Here is a 22,003-nt window from a genome sequence, read left to right as displayed (position 1 = left end):
TTACCAACTAGCCCAGTCCGCCACTTCATAAGTTAACAATTAAAGCCGTGTTTCTTGTAGACGCCTTAGTCAATATACATAGCCTGCTGTCCAAACCTGTTGAAACAGGAGCCGCGTTGCGTATTTTGGCGGGCAGTTTCCGAATCGAAGAGCACCTCAAGGTCTCTGGGTCTGCAGGAGTTCAGCATTTGAAGCGCAGCGGCCATAGTTCCGCACTCAGTGACAGTATAGTAAAAAGCAGACCATGGAAGCGACTGGCCTGTGCAGTATCAATTCCGCGATTACGAGCATCGCTATGCTTGCGATTAAATAGGTAATTACCCATTAGTCCGTGAAAACTTACATATGTATGGCCTACTAGATTGATCTGTGCTCCACAGCTGTAAATTGTGCTTGAGCCATCGGAGTCTGTCGCACTGAATAGCGCGTAGGAATGGTCCATTGACGCTGAAGTACCTCTAACGACCACTGCAGGTCACGCTTAGCATGGATAACGCTCAAGACAAGAAGGTTATTGAGCGTGCCATATGAAAATGAGAGTTCTGTGTGGAGCGCAAAACCTGAAGGAGAGCTAGGCCAGTGTGAATCTGCTGGAGGTCGGTCAAATGAGTTAGCAATGTCTGGGATACTTGAAAGCATATATACAGGCAATCTCTTAAGTTCTACTAAAGCATTCTCTGGTGACGCCTGCTGTCGTAGTTATCAAAAGACCGTCTTTAATCACTGTCGTTGAATGATTTCCAGACTCTTATATTGGCAGCCTGATGACTGCAAAAAATGGCAGCTGATGCAGTACTCTGCTGATAACGAGCGCCACGTGCAGGTTAGCATGCAAAGAGGGTCACTGCTCCAATCGACGCCCCATGGATTTATTTAAACGCGTATCCTTAGGGCCGGTGAAACAACCATTGTATCAACTGCGCGTTTACGGGAACGGCTTTAACCTTTACATGGATTGCCCACCAAAACTGGTAACTGCCGTTCATTAACTTCGCACTAGTTGAAAGCCAGCCTCTGACTAGAAAACAGAAAAAAAAAACTAAGACTTCGGCGAAAATCGAGACGAGACGATCAGGCCAGAATTTTTCTGGAGAGGTTGCGCTTTGCAGGATCGACTCAAGTTTGCTATGCTTGTAAACGAAATTCAGATGGAAATGACGCGTCCACGTACTTTCATATAGAGTTGGAAATTGAATTATACATAGAGCTTTCTTTACATCCTACGTGGTAAAGTTAAAAAGCAGAGGCGAAAACATGTTTTGTTTGTGTGTGTGGGACGCTTCTGAATACCGCTCTTGGTTACAAAATGTAGACGGAATGTTGGAAACAAAGGTAGTCTTAAAGCGCGCTACATATTTTGAGCACAGACAGGCGCTGCAGACGAGAATGGTGAGCGAACGCCAACACAACCGCGCTGGAATATTTCGGTGATGACGCAACACTTCGCATCCGTCATGTCAGGAGCTGCGGAGCAAAGAGAAAGAAAGACAACAAAAAAAAGTCATGCCACGCACATTTTCCAAGTCTGTAACGTTGGGCTTGAATCCTGTCAGCAGGCCAACTTCGAAAATGACCATACCATCTGGAGCATCCGTAAGCGGGCTGTGCGGGTAAAATAAAAAACAACAAAAAAGCAAAAAGAAGCGAAACACCTTAGTGGTAGCGAAGTAACATGTACTCGCTAATTAAACTAGCTCAATGCGCAGAGCCGTAGGTCACAGGTTATGTGTTAGTCTGCGTCCTTTCAATGGGTCATGAACAAATGAACTGCTGGACCACACTTCTTGCTTATAGCAATAGGTAAGCCAAAACAAATTCCGCCAATTGATAAATCATCGCCAGTTCTATTGCGCTCGCCTGGACAATGTGGCGGGACGCCAGATTTTGATGGGGTCTCACCTTTTGTGGACTGCGAGTATATTCTATAAATTTCAACCGAATTCGAGTAGCATGTCTCTCTAAAAAAAAAAAACTTACTTTCCCTCGCGTGAAAGACTTCTTGCTTAACATGAAACTGGTCAGCTGCTGTGAGGCTCTCGCATATGACCATGTACATGCTGACTAAACTGATTTCAAGCGACGGGGAATGCCACCGATAGTCTGCGACGCTTACGTAACTAATGAGCTACATTAGCTCGAATTTAGTTTAGACTAAGCAGGATAGCTGATGCGTTTTGACTAAATGTTTTAGCGCACATGTGTACCCAAAGATTGTTCGTAGTGAGCCACATTGATCGTGTCAAGATAAAAGGTGACAAAAGGACCGTTTCAGGCAAACTTATTTTGCATTTATTGTTTCAGTCAGCCAGAAAATTTACGGAACACCGTTTAGTTCACTGTGAGCAGGACTAAGATTCAGAGGAAGAAGGCCCACATGTTTGTAGGACGGTAAAAACAAGTACGTGCAAGTGGCAGTCCCATCGCGCAGAGGCGGAAACATTTTTATTTTTGCTGTGACCAGCAGATATTAATTAGGGCATGGGCTGAATGTCTTTATCCGTGCGCAATAACTTTAAGTTATTCTCGCGAAACATAAGAAATTCAGGGGTTGTGTGGGGAACCCAACCAGCGCTTATATGACTTCAAGACGAGCGCTCTAATCTATGCCCGTCTCTAGTACGGTCAACCGTTATAAGCTAGGAAATGGGCGTACTGTGTACGTCTCCGGCTGAGGCTACAGCGAATAACTCAACTGATATAACGCTAAGTCTGAACTTTTAATTCGCAAACGATAGGTACAGGTGTAGAAATATCATGCCGGTGTTGGAAGCAGTCGGTGGTGGTAGGGGTGGTGACCTGGATCTAAGGAGGGTATTGGCGGACGCGTACACCGGGATGTCTTTCACCAATGGCAAGTTCGGGGGCGTGAGCGGGTAGTCGGGGAGGAATCGAGTAGTCAGTGAAGTATTCCGGTTTCCTTTTTGTTATGTATGCTATATCAACAGTGTTTGAAACATCCAAATTATAGCCGTCGCATCATACATGCATCGAATATCCGACCTCCTCGTGCTATGGTATTGGGATCCAAAATCTCGCTTGGTTTATGAATAATCAGAAAAAAACTATGCGGCACTCTCCCCGGTACGTTCTAACGTCGCTTTACGATGCCTTCATTTACATTAATCTTCAATAGTGCCTTTCGTCGAGAGGAAACACCTACTATACGCGTACGGATTTTACATCTTCAGCCGCCACGAAATCAAGAGCTCAGACTAAGCACAGTGAATTAGTGCAGGACATATATGACGTGCCGATACATGATTTTAAGGACCCCCACTTTCTTTATCATCGAGAGTGTCCATACGCAGAGTGGCTTCCTGGAAAAACACGTGTAACGCTTTTAAACGGAATTTTTGCATCTGCGAGCTCCCTCAACTACAAGAGTATGCAGACGTCGGCAACGCGTTAACTGCGAGCAATAGCAACAGCGCTCCGCATTAAGTGAACTCGGAATGAGTGCAACTTTGGCAAGCAAGGAGAGCAAGTGTTCTCGAAAGTCCGTCGGCACCATCACCGGAGAAGCCGTTCTGGATAGCAGACGGTCTTTGTAAACACATTGTCGACCTGCTACCTTTCAAAAACATAAAATTATTTTGTTTAAATTTCAGGTTTACGAAAACGAGCTGCGTATCGAAAAAAATAATCATGAACTCTGCACGAACACATCCTAATCACACAATATTTTTTGACATTATAATTTCTCGTACCTTCCTTAAGAGGAAGCTTTAGCTCGGGCCCAACTCCGACGCGGCCTATTCAAATACATGTAAAAACGCAAAAACGTTTTTCTGAGATAACCCCCGGACCGATTTTAATGAAATTTGTTGCATTTGAGAGGGCAAGTGAAATTCTAGTGACTGTTGGTCGCGGAATCTCTATTTAGCTCCTGAATTTTGTTAAAAAGATTTTCAAAAATTCGAAAGTTTGAAAAAAATAGAAGCACGAAGTTTACAAATTCATAACTCTGCATCAAGAGCAGATATCGCGGTTCTGTAAACGAGATCCATCAGATCATTGAAAGCGGACAAATTCGATACGTCATTTTATATCTTACGTGAATTGGTTACGTTGTTTACATTGGGTTCTTCAAAACCTATATTTCCATTTTACTATATTTTCTGACAGTCATGTGTAACATATCAATTTTGTCCGCTTTAGATGTACTATTAGATGCAGTTCACGGAATTGTATTATCAGTTTTCGTTGCTGAGTTACAGAGTTGTAAACTTGATAGTTTCGTTTTCTGAAAATTTTCGATTTTTGCCAATTTTTAATAAAAAATTGACGATCTAAATCGAAAATCCGAAACCAACAGTCACTAGATTTTAAGTTTTTCTTTTAAATGCAACAAATTTCGTCAAATTTGGTGCAGTGGTTGCCGAGAAAAACGAATTCTGCTTTTACATGTATTTAGATAGGAGCACCCGAGCTAAAGCTTCCTCTTAAGTCAGAACGAATCATGGATAATTGCCTGAGGGAAGCACACTTTGGAGCCAGCTTTCATACGATGTTAAAAAAAAAAGCCTTGTATCTTAAAAAGGCACCTTATTAATAAACTTGTAGCCGTCATTTTTTTATTCTAAAGGGATATATGAAACCTCTGGTTGTATTTTATTCCTACCTAGTACTTTTTCTAATATTATTTTGGGCCTGTACTTGCGTGTTTGTATGTAAATATTTGAATGCCCCCATTCATTAACTTTTCTTGTATCGATATTAAAATTAAAATTTAGTGTGTATATCTGGAATACACCGCGTTCCAGAACGGGCTACTGCGACAAACTGCTGCATTATCAGATCCCCCTACTCTTTAACAGGCTATATTGGAAAAGTTAGATCATACTCGAAACGGAAAAAAAATGTTACAGACGCATTTACAGACGCATGTCCTGTGTGTTCCTGCCTTCTGTCATCGTCTTTTTGCGCTGCCCCTTCAAGATGTTCAACCAGTACCAACTCGCCCAAATGTCGATCCTTCTGAATTTAAACTACACGCATCCAACATACTATCAAAACAAGACACTAAACTTTTCTATTGGCCTGGCTTACTTATGACCGATATCGGCAGCAAAAAATGGCTGCTTATATTGACTGCGGTTTTAGCTTTTACGCAGAAGAAACCGCATAATACTTTTTCTTAAAGGATGAAATAACTTGTTTTAAGAATTCTCTCTTCTGCCATCTGCGTATTCTTGGTATCTGTATCTTGGGTGGCGCAGTGCATGTTGTTTGTTCAGTTTATTTTATGCCATCATACTAAGCCCGTGCATAATATAATTGTCTTGTTTGCGAGTATCTTTGTCGTTTAACCTGTTTGTATGTTTATGGTGCAGTCGCACATGTGTACATCCTGTATTTAGATACGTTTGCTACAGTTTCTTTCCCCACTTCCCTTGTTCTCTACGATAAATAGATAGATAGATAGATAGATAGATAGATAGATAGATAGATAGATGGATGGATAGATAGATAGATAGATAGATAGATAGATAGATAGATAGATAGATAGATAGATAGATAGATAGATAGATAGATAGATAGATAAATAAATAAATAAATAAATAAATATTTGGTTTGATTTGGCTTAGTTGCCATGTGCACACGCATATAGGTTATGGGTCTTTCCTGTTTTTCTTCATAGGTCCTCCTGATAGTCTTGGACTGTGGGACCCGCGTTTGTATTATCGCACTGCCTAATACGTTTAAAACTAGAACCGCCAGCTGCTGAGTGATTGGGGCGTTCTGCGGGCGAGCGCGACGTCACAAGCGTAATGTGCGGCCATCGTGTTCTGATGGTGCCATAACGCGAAAAGCACCTGCATGCCGCGAATTCGGGCAGAAGCGGAAACATTTCGGGAAGTACAAATGAATTCGCAGTCTTTCACTACACGGCACCTCTCACCAGTCCGGGTTTAGCTTTTACACGTAAGAAAACCACTCTGTCGACCCCCGAAGTACTCCAGACGGCTTGAATGTTTTAATCGAACGTGTCCGAAATTCGCATAAAGATTGCGCGCAAGCCCGCGTTCTCCACAAAACTTGCCTGGTGACTTCACCATGCGCCCGTGTCGTGGCTATGGCAACCGTGGCTTTGCCGCAACCGCCAATAGTGAGCAATTCTACTTTCGGCTCTCTCTATGCCTATAGGTCTGTTTTTTATGTTCGCTGTCTTAGGTGAACGATATGCATATACCTAAATTGGGGCGGCACAGGAAATGAATGCGCAACCAACTAAAGAATCCTCCACGTGTCGAAGTAAGTTTAGACTTCGGCGGTTACAGCTGCCGCGGAAACAGCGCGGTATATGACACTGGGCAACATTCAAGCAGATGTTTCCGCGCAGACTTACTGGTTTATTTTAATGACACTGAAAATAACAGCAAGGGTGCATTTTACTGGCGAAAACTGCGAATCGCCAAAAGGATTTTCAGCACACAAACGAAACTTTCTTAGCAAATTGTGGAGTTTAACATTCCGAAACTATAGAGTGCGTGCGAAGGGACGCGCCGTAGTGGAAGAGGGCTATGGGTTAGTAATTTTGGTCATCTTGGGCTCTTCATCGTCCAGCCTGTCGAGCAGGAAGCACGAGAGTGTTTGCATTTCACCTCTATCGGAATAGACAGAAAACAATATCTGAGTCAATAGTTGCGCAGGAGTCAAATTTTAGCAGACGTTGCAGCTGTTGGTCATTGAAAAACGATATGAGAAGGTGTGCCATGGGAGTGCGAGTAATAGGTTACTCTAAACGGGAGATGTTGAATTGAAGCGCTCGTGTCGTGAATTATTCTGTGCACGCTGGCATTTTTTTTTTTCGCAGCCGGGAAAAGATATATTCCATGATAAACGTCAGCTTGAAAGTATTTCCATACTTGAAAGCAGCTGTCACTGTAACAATGAACATGCAAAAGCTATATCATCAGATCATTTTTCTTCGTGAATGCAAAATAATAATTATTATTTATTGTTTGGTTTTAAAGCATATGCACTTGAAAGAAAGGAAAGAGAAAGCAAGGAGCAGGCTGGCCACTGCCGCTGGTGGAGACACAAGGCCTGTGCACTCTTCAGAAATGAGAAGGAGACAGAAGCGCAGAAATGTAAGCTAGGAAGAAGCGAACGAAAGAGGAAAGAAAGAACAAGATGACAAATTTCAACGAATAAAGCTGAACAATTATAAAGATGTCGACAGTCAGTTTAGCATACGCTAAAAAGGATGAAGGCGAAAGCCTGCGCACTCACGAGTCGTACATTACTTGACATTCTCCTTCGAATGCGTTATTACTTCATATTACTTGTTTTCTCCCCCCAAAGGTCCTGGGTTCGAATGACTTAACTCTACCGTAGTTGACTGTGCCTTAATTAACTTCGCCCTCGCTAACACCGAAGGCTGCGGGTTCGACTCCCCCCAAAGGCCGTGAGTTCGAGAGGATTAATTAAGTCCATCTTAATCCACTTTGTCGTAATTAAACCAAAGGTCGTGCGTTCGAGCCCCACCAAAAGTCGAGGGTTCGACCCCAATTTCGGTGCCATTGAATTTTGCTGCCATGACGCCGAACGGTCAAATTATCGTCCCATTAGCCATATAAGGCATTCGCCCTAAAATAGAGTACGGCCGGTCACCACAGATTGTGCTACTAAAGGAATGTAACAAAAAATGGAAGAAACCCGGAAAAAAGAAATTGCGGCAGAGAGCCCATCTCACTATGAATGTCGGCGTTATTGCGAATAACAATGAAGCAAAGTTGCGAAACACCACATTGCCGCCACAGAAGCGCGTCATGTGTGAGGCGTGTATGCAGCCGCGCTCCTTTCTCGAGCTTCCCTCTCGACACGCTGGGTCACCCGGCGGCGCCGTCACGAAGTCCGCACGTGGCGCCTGTGAGAATCTACATTCAGAGTAGTTTGTCTAAATACATATGACGCGGGTTCGATTCCATCCACGCACTGGATAAACATTAAGCAATTTTTTTTTGCCATTGAGGAGCTGCTCATGCTTTGTGTCACATAGTTGCCCAGTGCCACATACCCAGTGACCCAAGATGGTCCGGCGGTTGGTTTTGAAAGCGGTTCCGTCAGCACAGCAGCCCGATTGGTCTACGCAATAGACCACAAACTTCCCAGTGACTCCGGTTGGCGGAAAAAAACTGTTAGGGACACAGATAGATAGATAGGTACATAGATGGATAGACAAACAGCTCCCGAAAAGCAGGTGAAGTACCCTAAGAATGATAATCGCATTTACAAATATAAGCTGCAAAGGAGCAAAAAAGTAAAAAGGGCGTGGTGAGCTTGATCGCATCGAGACTCTCAACCACTGGGGATACGAATATACATCGATAGTCGTATACCGCAGGCCAAGGAGATAATTGTCTCTCCGTAGCGACGTGCGCTGCACAGTAAAAGCTGTCTGTCCGTCTGTCCGTCTGTCCGTCTGTCCGTCTGTCCGTGTGTCCGCCTGTCCGCCTGTCCGTCTGTCTGTCCGTCTGTCTGCTTCCCCGCAAACTCGGGTCTCTAGGTAGTCCATGGTCGAATGGGTAGAGCGTAGGCCGGCTGTACTCAAAAAACAGGGTTGGAAACCAACCGTCAAATCAACTTATGCCAATGTGGCAATTTGTACCTATGTGCGGCTCTTTAACGAACCTTTTTGACGCCAACATGGGCCACTAGGGATGTGGGACTGGATATGCGGCGAGGGTATGTACCTCTGTTCGATGAATCTCTTTCACGCTGACTTGCGTCACAGCGTATGTGCCAGTAAGTGCGTGCCGCTCCTAAATGAAGGTCTTGAACGCGAACTTGGGTAACTAGGTACCCATGCAGCTCTACAATGTGCAGCTCTATAATGACGAGAAAGATCCCTTAGATTTATCCGACGCTGAGCGGAATCCAACCCACGTCACGAGGTCTCATCAAGGACAGCAGCGCGACGCTTAGTAGGCTGCGCCACAAATGCACGGTGTATGTGCTGCTTTTCAATGAACCTCTTTCACGCAAACGCTTTAGCGAGCTGCGACATGAATTCACTGGGCGTGTGCCGCTCTTCAGTCAACCTCTCGCCAACTTGTGTCACTGAGTACGCGGTACTGGGTTTGCGGCCAAGCGACGGAACCATTCTCAGCATTCGCAGGCACCGGCGCATCACGCTTCTAGTCTCGGAGGCCACGTGCAGACTTCTGGGCAGCGCCACTAAATGGCGCGGCGTGTCCACAAAGACGTGCGCCAGAGGGGCCCAGTTGCCACAGGCTTCGCGGCGGTGGCAGTGGAGCCTCTAGAGAAGCGCGAAAGGGGAGTCCCGCTGCAGTACACGCCTCATGCGTAACTCGTTTCGATGCTGACGATAAGTTGTGCCACTATTTTGATTCAATGCAAAACAGATTACCGCCGACAGTCATCGTGATATGGCGTCTGCCGATTTCTATTTTCTTAGCTTTCTCATCACGCCTTCCACTTGTGCCCGTTGGGAGAAATAAACTCTAGCTGAGACTCCGAAATTCACAATTCCAGCAATAACAAAACAGTGGCGCTGTTCACTGCCCATTGGGACAGTGAACACGTCCGCAATAGACATTAGTAAGAGGCGATTGGAGGATTGGTGGAAGAAAAGTAGGGAAACGACAAAAGACGACGACGTACAAAAGTACAGTTCGCAATAGGGGATCAGAAAATTTGGGCGTGGTAGTTCATAGCGTTTTTTTTTCTTTTTTCATTCTTTAACCTAGGTAGGATATTAGGCAGTATAGTAGCAAAAGCTTGGTGGCGCAACCCACCGCACCGTTCCAAAGGGTACGCTCATAACATCCATTCATCCATCCATGGAAAGTCGATCGCCAAAGTGGCGAAAAAATACCACAGTTGTGTCGGACTCGAACCAGCGACCTCACGGTTACCTACGCGGCCATCGCTTGCGACAAGCTTATGTCAAGAGACTGTTACATTTTGCAGTTATGTTAGGAAAACTGTGATGTAGGAAAAATAAATAAATATTTTAGGGATACGCTACCTGAGAGAAATAAAACCTGGATCGCTGAGTTAAATATAGCCGCTTTTGAATTCCAATTCACGCAAATGTTTCTTTGCAAATCTTGCTTATCTCCGCAAAATTTGCCAGTTTTCACAAACCTCCCAATTGACTCAAGTTGGCACATATATTGAAGAAAAACAAATGGTTCAGCAGAAAAGAAAGCATTGCTGCACTAGGCATGTGTGGCTATATAGGCGTTCAGAATATACTTTCTCGTACAAATTGCGATTCGTTGCCTGTGGGATGAAATATTCGCGAAAGGCTGCGTTCTCCCCCAGAAACCGCGCTTATTCCCCCCCATTGTTTGTGTCCAATATTTCCACACTCGATCCAACCGAATGCTCACCGAAAGAGCTGGAAAGAACAACCGAAAGTAGAAACGTGCACATCAAATATTCCCATCTCTGTGACTGAAGAGTGAATTGGACAGCCTATATTTGGCATTTCATCTGAATCGAAATTTCAGCTCGTTCGAGAGTCGCTGCAAACTTTCTGACCTGATGGGAAAGTGCGCGGGCTCCCAATCTTTAAGCGGGTGCGCTCAAAGCATCAGATGTCCTAACAGTAAAAATTGATGCTATCAGTATATCACCAACCAGTGTTATAACTGTTAGGAAATGTGTGTAAGGCGTTGCCGCGAGAGCGCTTCTTTACTAAAGGCGCAAGCTTCCACCAGACACTTACGCGCGTATCGCGTGGTTTTAAAATGAGACTTCTTTTGCCACCGTCATTCTATCTGAGTTGCTCGCCGTAACCTGTAGCCGTCAAGCAGATTTATTTACATTGAACGAATTAGCATGTATCGTGCACCATCAATTTTCGTTTGGGATTTATTTTACTACTTAGGTCACAATCCATACGACGCGATCATCTGAAGCCTGTCTGAAGGTTGCCATCGCTTGGTGCATTACTTTAGGGGCAACATCTACTTACTTTCCTGCGTATATGTGTTTATAATTAATGCTAGCGAAGCTGTTTTTATCAGGAAATGGTAAAAAAGGGGGCCTTGCTTTCTGTTTAATGAAATGGAATTTTGTTAAATTGTTTATGCATAACTGTAGTCATCGAATAATTGACTTTAGTAATCGGAGAAGTTGAAGATCTCACCTTGCGCAGACCTCCATGTGATAGTTGGGCTTCAGGTTGCTCCTAGGGTGCGCGTCTTTTTTTTGGGTGCCTAAAACACAGAGCACATTGTTTGTGAATACATGCCAAAGTAATTCATGAAAGAGACGGTATTCACGCCCTGTCTGTACTTTGTAAGCCGTCCAAAATGTCTGAGGCCACAACCGCGTCTGATCTATGTAGACGGGAAATAGCACAGGCGACAAAAAATAAAAAAAAAAATGAAGTGTAAAATCATTGGTTTATGTCACCGACATGTATTATTCGGATGTCAATGAATGTTACTGGTGTAAGATTCGTAGTTCGTAGAAACTTACAGGTGAATTACGGTTAGCAGTATTAGCTAAGTTGCATACCCAAAATTACGAGTAACTCTTGCTCCGTCAACATTTCCGAGGCAACGCCGGCACTAAGGCACAGATGTCCATGTAGAGGAATGCCGGTACCATATTAGACGGTGAAATTAATTTCGAGCTATGCTCGTTGTATATTGAACGAGATACGCACAATTTAACAAGGTACAATGGCGATGTGCTTTGTCGTTCTTAACGACTCCCGTTTACAGTCAGTTTAAGAATGTTTGGATAGTCTTACAAAATGCCAGCTACAGTATCAACAAAAATCCTTTGTTGCGCCTCCGATCTTATGGAAGGAATTTGGAATGCTAAGTAGAGCCTGTAATGGAAAGCTATTTGTAAATACTGTCTTTCCTTTTTCGTCTTTGTCTAGTTGTTTTGCTGACAGATAATGTGAGCCAGCTTCACGGTATCATTTAACAAAAGTGCGCCATATCTAGCCTAAGATCGATGACCAAAGAAACCACTATCTTCTCGCGAGCACAAAGAAGCCTAACCTAAACCTGCTCCTCCCGTGTTATGAATGAGATCAGCCGGCCGTGAACGGTGGATGATAAGTGTGGCATAGACTCTAGCGGAAGGCACTAGCTGCTACAAAATCGCGGCCCTACGCTAGGTGAGCTGTTTCACCGTTTCCGAAACCATTGCTCCTTAACTGGACGAGAGGCAAGCCTGTAGCACTGAGCTCATGGCCTCAGCTTCCTTAAAATACTTGCTGCCTGTTGCCGATGCAAGAACCACGGATAGTTTCGGTCACTTTCCCGTTTTGAGAACATGCGACGTCTGTTTGTCCTCCTTCTCTGGGACGGCGAGTTGGCTTATCTGCTGAACAAGTTGAATAATAGACGTTTTCCAGGAATACTTACTACGAGAAATTCGCGTCAGTATTTCAGCTTGGCTTAGTTGCTTCTCTTCAAAGTTCGGCGTGATATTGAACTGAAATGGACAGCGCAAATGAAGTTAATGTTAGTGATTTCACCTGAAGCGTAATATTTTACAGTACTGCAGGCCCAAGGTATGGGCCCTTGCAGGAGGGGCGTCGTAGAGTTAATACAAAAAGCACTGGTGTATGTGTTAGGATCCACTTATGATATACACAAAAACGTTCCTACACTAGAATTATTCGTAAAAGGAGGCACCAGGAAACGCTTATGTTATATATCTTATTAGCGAAGGCAGCCGGCCAATGATAAACAGGTCTTACGAAACAAAATCTTTGCCAATTCAGCACCAATTCTGCTGCTGCTTCTGCACTAACCATAAGGATACCATGAATTATGGCCCTGCATAAATATTTTTATGCAGGGTCATAATTCATAAAAATCTTCTATATTAGATATGCTGAAGAGTTTCTAGGCTTTCATTGCCGAAGGCGACAATAATGATGCAATATTTTGAAGTATTGCAAATTCTGCCTCAGTGACTTATTCTTCATTCTTGTTTCGAATTTTGTCGACTTTGACGTATTCATTGGTCCAGTTTAAACTTAGAATAAATAGATTATTTATGCTCGAAATACACAATTATGATGCGCTCTCCTTCTCTACATTAGTTCTGTAGTAGTTATAAAAAGAAATGCATCAAAGAACGAATGTTCGATGACACTGAAGAAAATTCAGTGCAATGCGTTGAAAAGTTTTCGATTGTCGTATGATCACTGCAGATGAGAGTTTGCAAAGCAAATTACATGACACAGTTACACCGACAGAAAGTGGTCCAAAACATTTCCGAACTTCATTTAGTTTTCCTGTTATGCGTAACCTGAAGAAAATGAATACACCGATAAGGGAGAGCAAATACCTTGCAAATGTCATCAGGTACTTGGGCGTTGTAAGTGTAGTTAAAATACAAAATGCCGGTGCCAGATCCTTTGACATTGACGAATATCTTCTCTCCTGGACGAGTAATCTAAAAGAGAATTTACCATTTAAAGTTATGACGTTCTAGACAAGCAAAAATAGATGATGATAATGATGATTTATTGGCATCCCCTTTAGGAGTATTCACATAGGCGGCTTAGCTAATAAGGCAAAACAGGGGGAAGGTGGGAGGTGGAAATTCAAGACGATGAGCAAAACGAGAACAAGGTGAAAGCTAATAAGGTAATATGTCTATTTATTATTTGTTTATTAAAAAATACCCCCAGAGGCCCTCATTACGAGGGTATTACATGGGGGAGGGGGCGATCACAGGCACTGGTCATAGTTTGTACATCATACTAAAAACAAGATAATGTAACAAAAGTTATAATACAGTGAAACATAGGTAATATAAAAGATAATTAAGTCACAATTATTACAGAGAAAACATTAGTACATATTAGGAGAACATAAGGCAACTGCAATGAAAAACACCAACAAACATCGAAAACACTGTACAAGTCCCAAATAATAATAATAATAAGATTAGTTGACAAGTCGTGAGCGAATTAAATCTTGAAGCTTAGTCAAGTCTGGTTATAAGCTTACACATGCTTATAACTTCAGTGTTTTCTCTACGTCGTCTTAATCTTTGTCTCTTCCTTAAAACGACTATATCTACCTTGTACCGCTATTTATGCCTGTAACGGATACAGCGCTATCAATATCTTCCCTGCCCTTCTTCCCCAATACTCTAAACGTCTCTTGCTTTTCTTGACTACTGACCAGTTAATAGTTTCATCCGCTTTAAATTCCAGCGCTTCTGGGAGGTATACGCTACCTTCGCGTCTCGCTGGGCGAGTACCTTCGCATTCCACTAAGATGTGCTGAGTGGTCTCCGGATTTTTGCGGCAGCAGACAAATTCCTCATCTTGTTACGAATCTTTGCTCCGGCATGTTTTTGTCTTTAGGCAACCAGCTCGCGCCTCAAATAGCAAGTCACTTTCCGTTGTGCTTTCGCACAGATTGTCTCTTCCAATACCTTTCTTGCTATTCTTGTAAGTTTCCTTAGTCTTTCTTGTTTCGATCCTTCGCGTCCAAATTACTGTGGCTGTTTCTCTCACGTTCTTTTTGATGTCTCCTGGTTGTGTATTCGCACTTTCAATTGCCCGGTACTTGGTTGCCAACTTTCTTGACCTCCTCCTCCATTCTACGTTTCCGCTTTTGAGGTGCGGATATTGGTGTTCTTTAGCCAGCCATTTATTTTCATCCATGGTCGAACTGTTACAAAGTATTGCCTCCTGGCGGCGTGTGTTATGCCGATTCTTTTCCTTTTCCATCCTTTTTCGCCTTCTGCATTGACATGCACCAAGCCTCGTTTCCGGTATCGGTGAGATCGGCCACTCAGACGGGAATATATTATATCAAAAGAATAGATTCGGAGGAAAACAGTTCTTACAAAATATGGTTCCTGCTTCGCGGTCAGCACGGTTCGAACGGCAATTTCGGTTTTTGCGATAGCCTTGTTTTCTATTAGCTAGATAGAGACGTGGATGGCTGTATGGATGAATGGAAACGGAATTTAGTCATTTATACTGCTGTAGACGTGAAGCGAATAATTAATTACCTACCTTGAACGAGGCATCATATTAAACTGCAGCAATTTTGGTAAATTCTGATTTTCTTTCCAGAAAAAAGAAACAGTAGAAGCGAGCATTTTGTCAAGTATTGCAGCTTTAAGATGGGATTCCCTAGAATGTGGTCGAGCGCGTCTACAAGTGTTCACTTATTTCTTGCAAGATTTCGTCGCTTATTTACGCCAGCTCCAAGCAAAACTCCGTTTATAACAGAAGAGGCAGCCACTTTCTTATTTTCCCTGAATATAGACTTCGCGATCATTTTCGACGATTTCAGCATGCAGTTTATGCCCGAGCTTATCTTGACAGTCACACTGAAATAAAATCTAATTCCTGCTTTACACAATGCTCGTTCAGCAAATAGGATTTCGTCCCGGTGCGGGTACGTATGTGTGGCAGTTCGGCAACCGTTCGTTTCTAGAAAGGAAAATGAGCCTAAGCGACACAAAGCAGCTTCTGAAGTTACTGCCCTGCCGAAGGCAGGGCAGCAACTGTTTTCTTTGACAGCGTTTACAAAGCTCACTCTCACCCACTCTGAATGAGGGAGTAGAATAAGGGGGCGTGTACAGTAGAGTAGGGGAAGTCAGAAATTTCAAAAATTAGTAGTGTCAGTGAGGGAACGGGGTAGGGATTATACTGCCGGTTATCTTAGAAAGCAGGGGTGACAAGAAGAATCTTTGCGTGTAAGCAGGCGTTGCCACTCTGGTCAATTTGGCTTTTCTTAGAAATGCGCAAATAAGAGATCTATGGGCATTGGACAGTTGAAAAAGCAACAGTAACATTGTTGATAATAAATAAAGGGCTAGTAAACTGCGTTTTATCAAGAGGTGTTCTATTAAGAATGAGAAGTCCAAACAGGAAATGAGAGCACTAAATGCGAATGCATGTCTAGTCGAAAGTTGAGAGAGAATATATATTGGGAAGAAATATGAAATAACTAAATAATAAAACTCAAGTTATCGAGCGCCACAAGGTTACACACGATAATTTAGTCAGGAATTTTGCTATCCAGTTTGAACGAAGACTTGTACCGACAAAATGCCAACTTAAGCAATTAACAGGCATAATCAATACTCATGCGGGCGCAGCCAAAAAACAAGGCGAACCTCGCAGGGTTCATGATCAGGGCAACGCCATCAGACCAGACGCGCTCAGCTGGTTGCGGCGAGTGGACCGACCGCTTCTCTCCCGCTGGCTCGTAAATTCCCCGAAAGGCAGCCTCAAAAGTGTGGCTTGCTGGGTGGGATATCTACGCGGGCTTGCAGTGACCACTTAACAAATAAGAATGCTCATAGCCCCTGTACAGCCAAGGTGTTCTTGCGCAATAATTCTGACAGTATACGAAATCTGCCTTGTGCTGCAGCAGTCTTTAAGAAATGTGCGCAAATAGTATGAAGTGCGTCAGGTAGGCTGGATTGACGTTTCAGTATCTGAATCATTCTTGGTCAAGGTGGCCGTGAAAAAGTTACAGGTTCACTTATCGTAACTTCGGCCCAGCCTGCCCAAGGCACTTCGCCTTGTTTCACCTCTTCTCCATTCTTTCGCATGTGATCTATCGCTCGGTCTGACTTTGAGTTGGTACAGTCATTTCGCCTTGCCGGTTGTGTTGCTGCTGCTGTAAGGACGTTCAGCAATCATAATCTCCTGTGCACGTTCCAGGCGAAATAAAATAGTCTTAGCGAACGTCTAGTTCGGGAGTCCGAACACAGGCTTTGTCGACAGCTTTTGGCAACTACTTATTGCGTTAAACTAACCTCGATCTTGTTAAGGATGGTGGCGTTGTCTCGCTTGATCCTTACATTCGCATTGAAATCCCTGTTGTTACTTAATTTGACCTCACATGACAAGTCAAGGCTGTTTTCTTTGGCGAAGACGGCGTACTTAGCGAGTGCTTGGAGAGCCATCACAGTATCCTGGAAAAAAGTGAAAAAAAAAAGAACGGTTCACTTTACCGCCTACGCACTTTGACAAAAAATGTATTTCAAGAAGAACACTGTGGTCAGCACTTGTATACAAGTATACAAGCATACAAGCACTTGTATACATGTGCTGACAGCACCTAAAATATCCACTATTCAATAATAATAATATTTGGGGTTTTACGTGCCAAAACCACTTTCTGATTATGAGGCACGCCGTAGTGGAGGACTCCGGAAAATTTGACCACCTGGGGTTCTTTAACGTGCACCTAAATCTAAGCACACGGGTGTTTTCGCATTTCGCCCCCATCGAAATGCGGCCGCCGTGGCCGGGATATCCACTATTCACTACCGCTAAAGCGGTTTTCATAGTTACTACTTTGGAAATGAGGAAATGAGGTTTAGTACGCGTAGTTGCCGCCGCACTAAGTGATGCTTAGTGTGTTCCTTGCCGACGGTTTCTGCTCGGAGGCTGTAAAGTTATGGGCGGCGTACCTGCGAGGATTGGAGAGATCCCCTGGGGCTCATCCTCTTGCTTAGCCACTGTACAAAACTTTTGATGTAATCGCTATCTTTCCGTTCCTTTATGAACGTCATGATAGCGTAAGATGTCGCCTGAGCGGACAAGACTTCGTTTTTCTCTGGCACGTGGTTTTCACCTTTGTCTAAAAAGAAAAAGAGCGTAGTAATTACCAGAAATTCAAAACGCAGTCATTGTGAAGCACATGAACATGCTTTCTGCACATGAGATTGAAAAATAACATGAAATAAAGCAGACAGCGAATAATTCATTGTAACTTTAAAGGGGACTACGTCGGTTTAGACAAGGAAAACGCACAGGAATAGAAGTAGGGATATTAGCATATTTAGCCCTTGCATTCTGGAGTCGCGACTACATCCCTAAAGCGAACAAGTGGGCTGTGAGGCCATATGCAAATTTCTTGAAGCACGCTTCGCCGCACAGCTCGTTTTAGCCAACCAATACGGCGAACCTGGGGCTTCAACCGAGCAAAAAGAATAAAAAAACAATGCACGTGACCACACAACGTGACGCTGTCATTCCTGACATTTCTCTTCTTAACTTTTTGACATGTTACCTTAAGTATCGACAACGCTGCTGTCATGAAGTTCGCTTTTTTGCTGAGAGCATTATTAAAGTGGGAAGAAGGTCGCTGTGGGATTCCAGTAAAAGTTCAGGCTTTAGGCTCCATGAAGGTCATTATTTAACTTACATGATTAGATAGCCTTCAACGTTTTTTGGAGCTTTTGGTAACGTTGAGCTGTTGCAATGTGTTGTGAACTGCTCTGTTTCGTATAGAGAACAATAATATTTTCTGACTAGGGCACTTGCAAACAACAGCAACACTACTACTACTACTACTACTACTACTACTACTAAAAGTTGACAGTCACCTTAGCGTACGCTAAAGAGGATGAAGGCGAAAGCCTGCCCGCTCACGAGACATTCGTTACATTACTCGACGTGTTCGTTCTAATGCGTTGTCATTTCCTATTGTTTTCTCACACTAAAGGTCGTGGGTTCGAGTGCCTTAATCAACTTCACCTTAATTATCACCAAAGGTCGTGGGCTCGACTCCCAGAGGTCGAGTATTCGACTTCCACCAAAGTCATGGGTTCGACTGTCGACCTTCACGATGTCAAGTGGAATTAAACCTGGAGATATCGCCGGTTCGTCCATACCTCCAAGTGGATTCCACTGCCACCAAAGGTTGTTGGTTCGAGCGCTTTAATTAACTATATCTTAATTGAATGTACATTAATTAACATTAGCTTACTTAGCCCTACAGGTCGTGGGTTCGAGCCAATGGTCGTTGGCGCGTCCATAAATTTTGGTGCCATTGAATTTTGGTCCTACCCAAGGTCGAGGGTTCGACTCCCACAAATGGTCCTGTATTCGACCAGCAATGGTCGCTATATCAATTTTTGTGCCATTGAATTTTGATCGACTGTTCGACTCCCACCAAATATTCTGGGTTCGAGTTCCTTAATTAACTTTGCCTTAATTAACACCACAGATAGCGGGTGGGTTTGACTCTCACCAAAGGTCGAGGGTTTAACTTCTATGAATTTTGGTGCCATAACGCCGGCCGGCGTAAAGCCGAACGTAGGATTTTTCGTCCCATGAACCATCTAAGGCTTCCGCCTTAATAGTAAAGCATTTATTTACCGTGCCCAGGAACGATCTTAAGGGCTGAGTGCTGGTGCACTTACACAGTAAAAATAAAAACAAAAACAGCAGGGGAATAAAAGTAAAAAAAAAGCACAATGAACAAAAGAAATCTCTGAAGACAAGAGCGTACACATTACAACGCGCAAAGCAAATACAAAATAAAAAGGAGAAGAAAGGCAGTTTAACGATGTGTGAAGCTATGACACAACTTCGCAAAGCTTGGCAAAAACAATGAGAGCGAGTTATGAAAAATATTGAGATCATGAAAATAAGCGTTATAAAGTCGGTTGGGTGTTGGCGATGACAGGCAGGAACATGGAAGTGTCTATCTTTTCTGATGATATCGCGCGGAATACTAAACATGATACAGGTGAGCAGTTCGGGGCAGGTGAGGATATCGTGAACGAGTTTGAAAAGAAACAGAAGGTCAGCGTAAGCGCGAGGTCTGTTAGAAAAGTATCCGACCTTAGTTTTTTTTTTTTTTTTTTGCGAACAGCTGGTGGATATGAAACAAACGCGTTTGCATCAGCCGACCTTGAACCTTCGTGCGCATGCGCGAATTTTTTCGCTCCTGCCGATAGCGTGAGTCGCTGGGACGCAGCGTTTGAGGGAGGTAGTGCGCAGTGCTCTCGTCGGTTTTTTATTGCAAGGAAAATGGCGGAGTGACTGGAGCAGCGCTACTGCTTCAAATTTTGCCAGAAACTGGGCGACAGCCAAGTGGAAACCATTCGGAAGATTCAGGCGGCTTTCGACGACGATGCTACGAGCAGCACACAGATTAAGTAGTGGTACAACCGGCTTAAAGAGGGCCGCACATCGGTGGAGAGCGAGCCACGCTCCGGTCGGCCATCAACATGCCGAAATGACCAGCTCATTGCCGAAGTGAACGCTGTGGTGATGCGGGACCATCGTGTGACTATCCGAGAAATTGCGGAAGAGGTGGGCATCAGCACTTTTTTTGCACATTCCATTATGACCGAAGATTTGGCCATGAAGAGAGTTGCGGCGAAATTCGTGTCGAAGCTGCTCACGGTGGAGCAAAAGCAACTTCGTGTTGAAGTCTCACAGGACATGCTGGATTCCACAAAAAGTGACCCCGACTTCATGAACACCATAATCAGTGGTGACGTGTCTTGGGTGCATAAGTACGACCCGAAAACCAAATCCTAGTCGTCACAGTGGAAGAATTCCACGTCACCAAGACCAAAGAAGGCCCGCCAAGTGCGCAGCAACGTCAAAGTGATACTGACTGTTTTCTTTGAATCCCGTGGTGTGGTACACCACGAGTAGGCACCACAGGGTCAAACAATCATCAAGAAGTACTACAGGGGTGTCCTCCGTCGCCTACGTGACGCTGGGCGGCGCAAGAGACCGGAGTTGTGGTCAACAGGAAATTGGCGCATCCACCACGACAATGCTCCTGCACATTTCTCGTACTTGATTCAGAATTTTTTTGGCGAAAAACCAGACTCCTGTAGTTAAACAGGCTCCTTACTCTCCTGATATGGCGCCCTGGGACTTTTGGCTGTTTCCCAAAATCAAGAGGCCCTTGAAAGGAGCGCGATTTCAGACAAGAGAGGACATTATGGCTGCAACGACAGCTGAGCTAAACTACATTCCGAAAGTGGCCTTCTCGGTATGCTTCCAATAATGGCAGAACCACTGGGAGAAGTGTTTGGAGTCCCAAGACTACATTGAGGGTGATTAGGTTTCCAACGTTCCAGTTATGCCAGTTTTTTTTCTTCGGCCAAAGGTCGGATACTTTTCTAACAGACCTCGTACGTCGGCAGCGAAATAAGGGCATTGTCAATAATCCAACAGTTCTACAACAAGGTCACGTGTCCGTGTGAGCAACGCATTGATTATATATGCTTAAAAACTTTTTCTGGGCTCGAGCTCTAATGTCACTTTTGGATCTGGATATCCTATTCCACACGACTGACACGTATCCTAGTTGAGGAAGACGGATTGTTCTGCGGAAGTTGCGGAAAGGTAAAGCAGAATTGAATTCCCTCGACAGTCTTCAAGCAGAGCCAAGAGAGCGCATACCACGCACTGCAACCCGCTTAGTTTGAGCAGGAAAACGTAAAGTTGTATCAAACAGACCGTAAAGGAACACTAAAGATTAATATTAAGTCAACGTGGACTGTTGAAATACCATCCCAGAAACGTCAAAACGCTTGTTTCATGCGAAAAAGAGACTTATGTTAAGAGAAAATGCGTTCTGAAGGGCCCGCGAACCTCTAGCGCAGTTCAAATCGCCCGCCCTCCGATCGAGGAGTGGTGACGTCATGGTCTCATAGTGACGCTGCGCCGTCGGTGAGTAAACGGCGCCCGCAGACGGCGCTACGGCTTTTCTGCGCAAAACGCGAACGCGCGGCCAGAAACAGAGCCAAGACAGAGCCGACAGCAGCGCGAAAGCGGAACTATTGTGGCTAGCGGAAGGGAAAGCGCGCGACGATGCTGGGCTCGACTTCAGTGATTTAAGCACTGATGAACGTGAACTGCTGCTGAGGGCTCCCGCTGTCGGCGTCGTTGCGTACTACTACGACGCCGTATGCACTGTAGGTTATGGCTGTACATATTCGCATATTTGTAGCTTTTCCTTCCTAAAAATGCCGCACTCATCGCCTCGTCTTCGACCTGCAGTTGTTCTTGCGCTTCGGAGAATGCAGGCAAGACCGACGGAACAGCGCTACGGGAAAGCATTGCTTTGAAAGGCACTCCACACTTCAGTAAATCGGCGTTGAACTCGTAATCCTCTGGACGAAAGTGCAGCGAGCACACTATGCGATTTTTCGGCTCTTTTACGGCTTTAGGTACGGCACTCAACCATTTCGAACGGAGAGGTTCACTCGTTGGCACACAGTGATAAGTAACGTTGGATTTGCCGCTGCA

The 22,003-nt window shown here is 44.2% G+C and overlaps 1 protein-coding gene and 1 pseudogene across 1 annotated transcript in view; one reads left to right on the top strand and one right to left on the bottom strand.

The window, feature by feature from the left end:
• Positions 1–22,003, bottom strand: part of LOC142565346 (A.superbus venom factor 1-like) — a 119,457-nt gene that overhangs the window by 18,536 nt on the left and 78,918 nt on the right. The window contains exons 28-33 of the mRNA XM_075676254.1: positions 17,410–17,579; positions 16,750–16,908; positions 13,300–13,407; positions 12,366–12,435; positions 11,126–11,195; positions 1,515–1,602 (exon numbers count right to left, since the gene is read on the bottom strand). Of these exons, the coding sequence (XP_075532369.1) occupies positions 1,515–1,602; positions 11,126–11,195; positions 12,366–12,435; positions 13,300–13,407; positions 16,750–16,908; positions 17,410–17,579 (665 nt within the window). The remainder of the gene's footprint in view (positions 1–1,514; positions 1,603–11,125; positions 11,196–12,365; positions 12,436–13,299; positions 13,408–16,749; positions 16,909–17,409; positions 17,580–22,003) is intronic.
• LOC142574795 (protein GVQW3-like) lies at positions 19,760–20,275 on the top strand (annotated as a pseudogene).

This window comes from Dermacentor variabilis, chromosome 1 (assembly GCF_050947875.1).
Source record: "Dermacentor variabilis isolate Ectoservices chromosome 1, ASM5094787v1, whole genome shotgun sequence".
NCBI lineage: Eukaryota > Metazoa > Arthropoda > Arachnida > Ixodida > Ixodidae > Dermacentor > Dermacentor variabilis.
The sequence above is the reverse complement of the archived record's forward strand: the minus strand, read 5'-3'. Positions and strand labels throughout refer to the sequence as shown.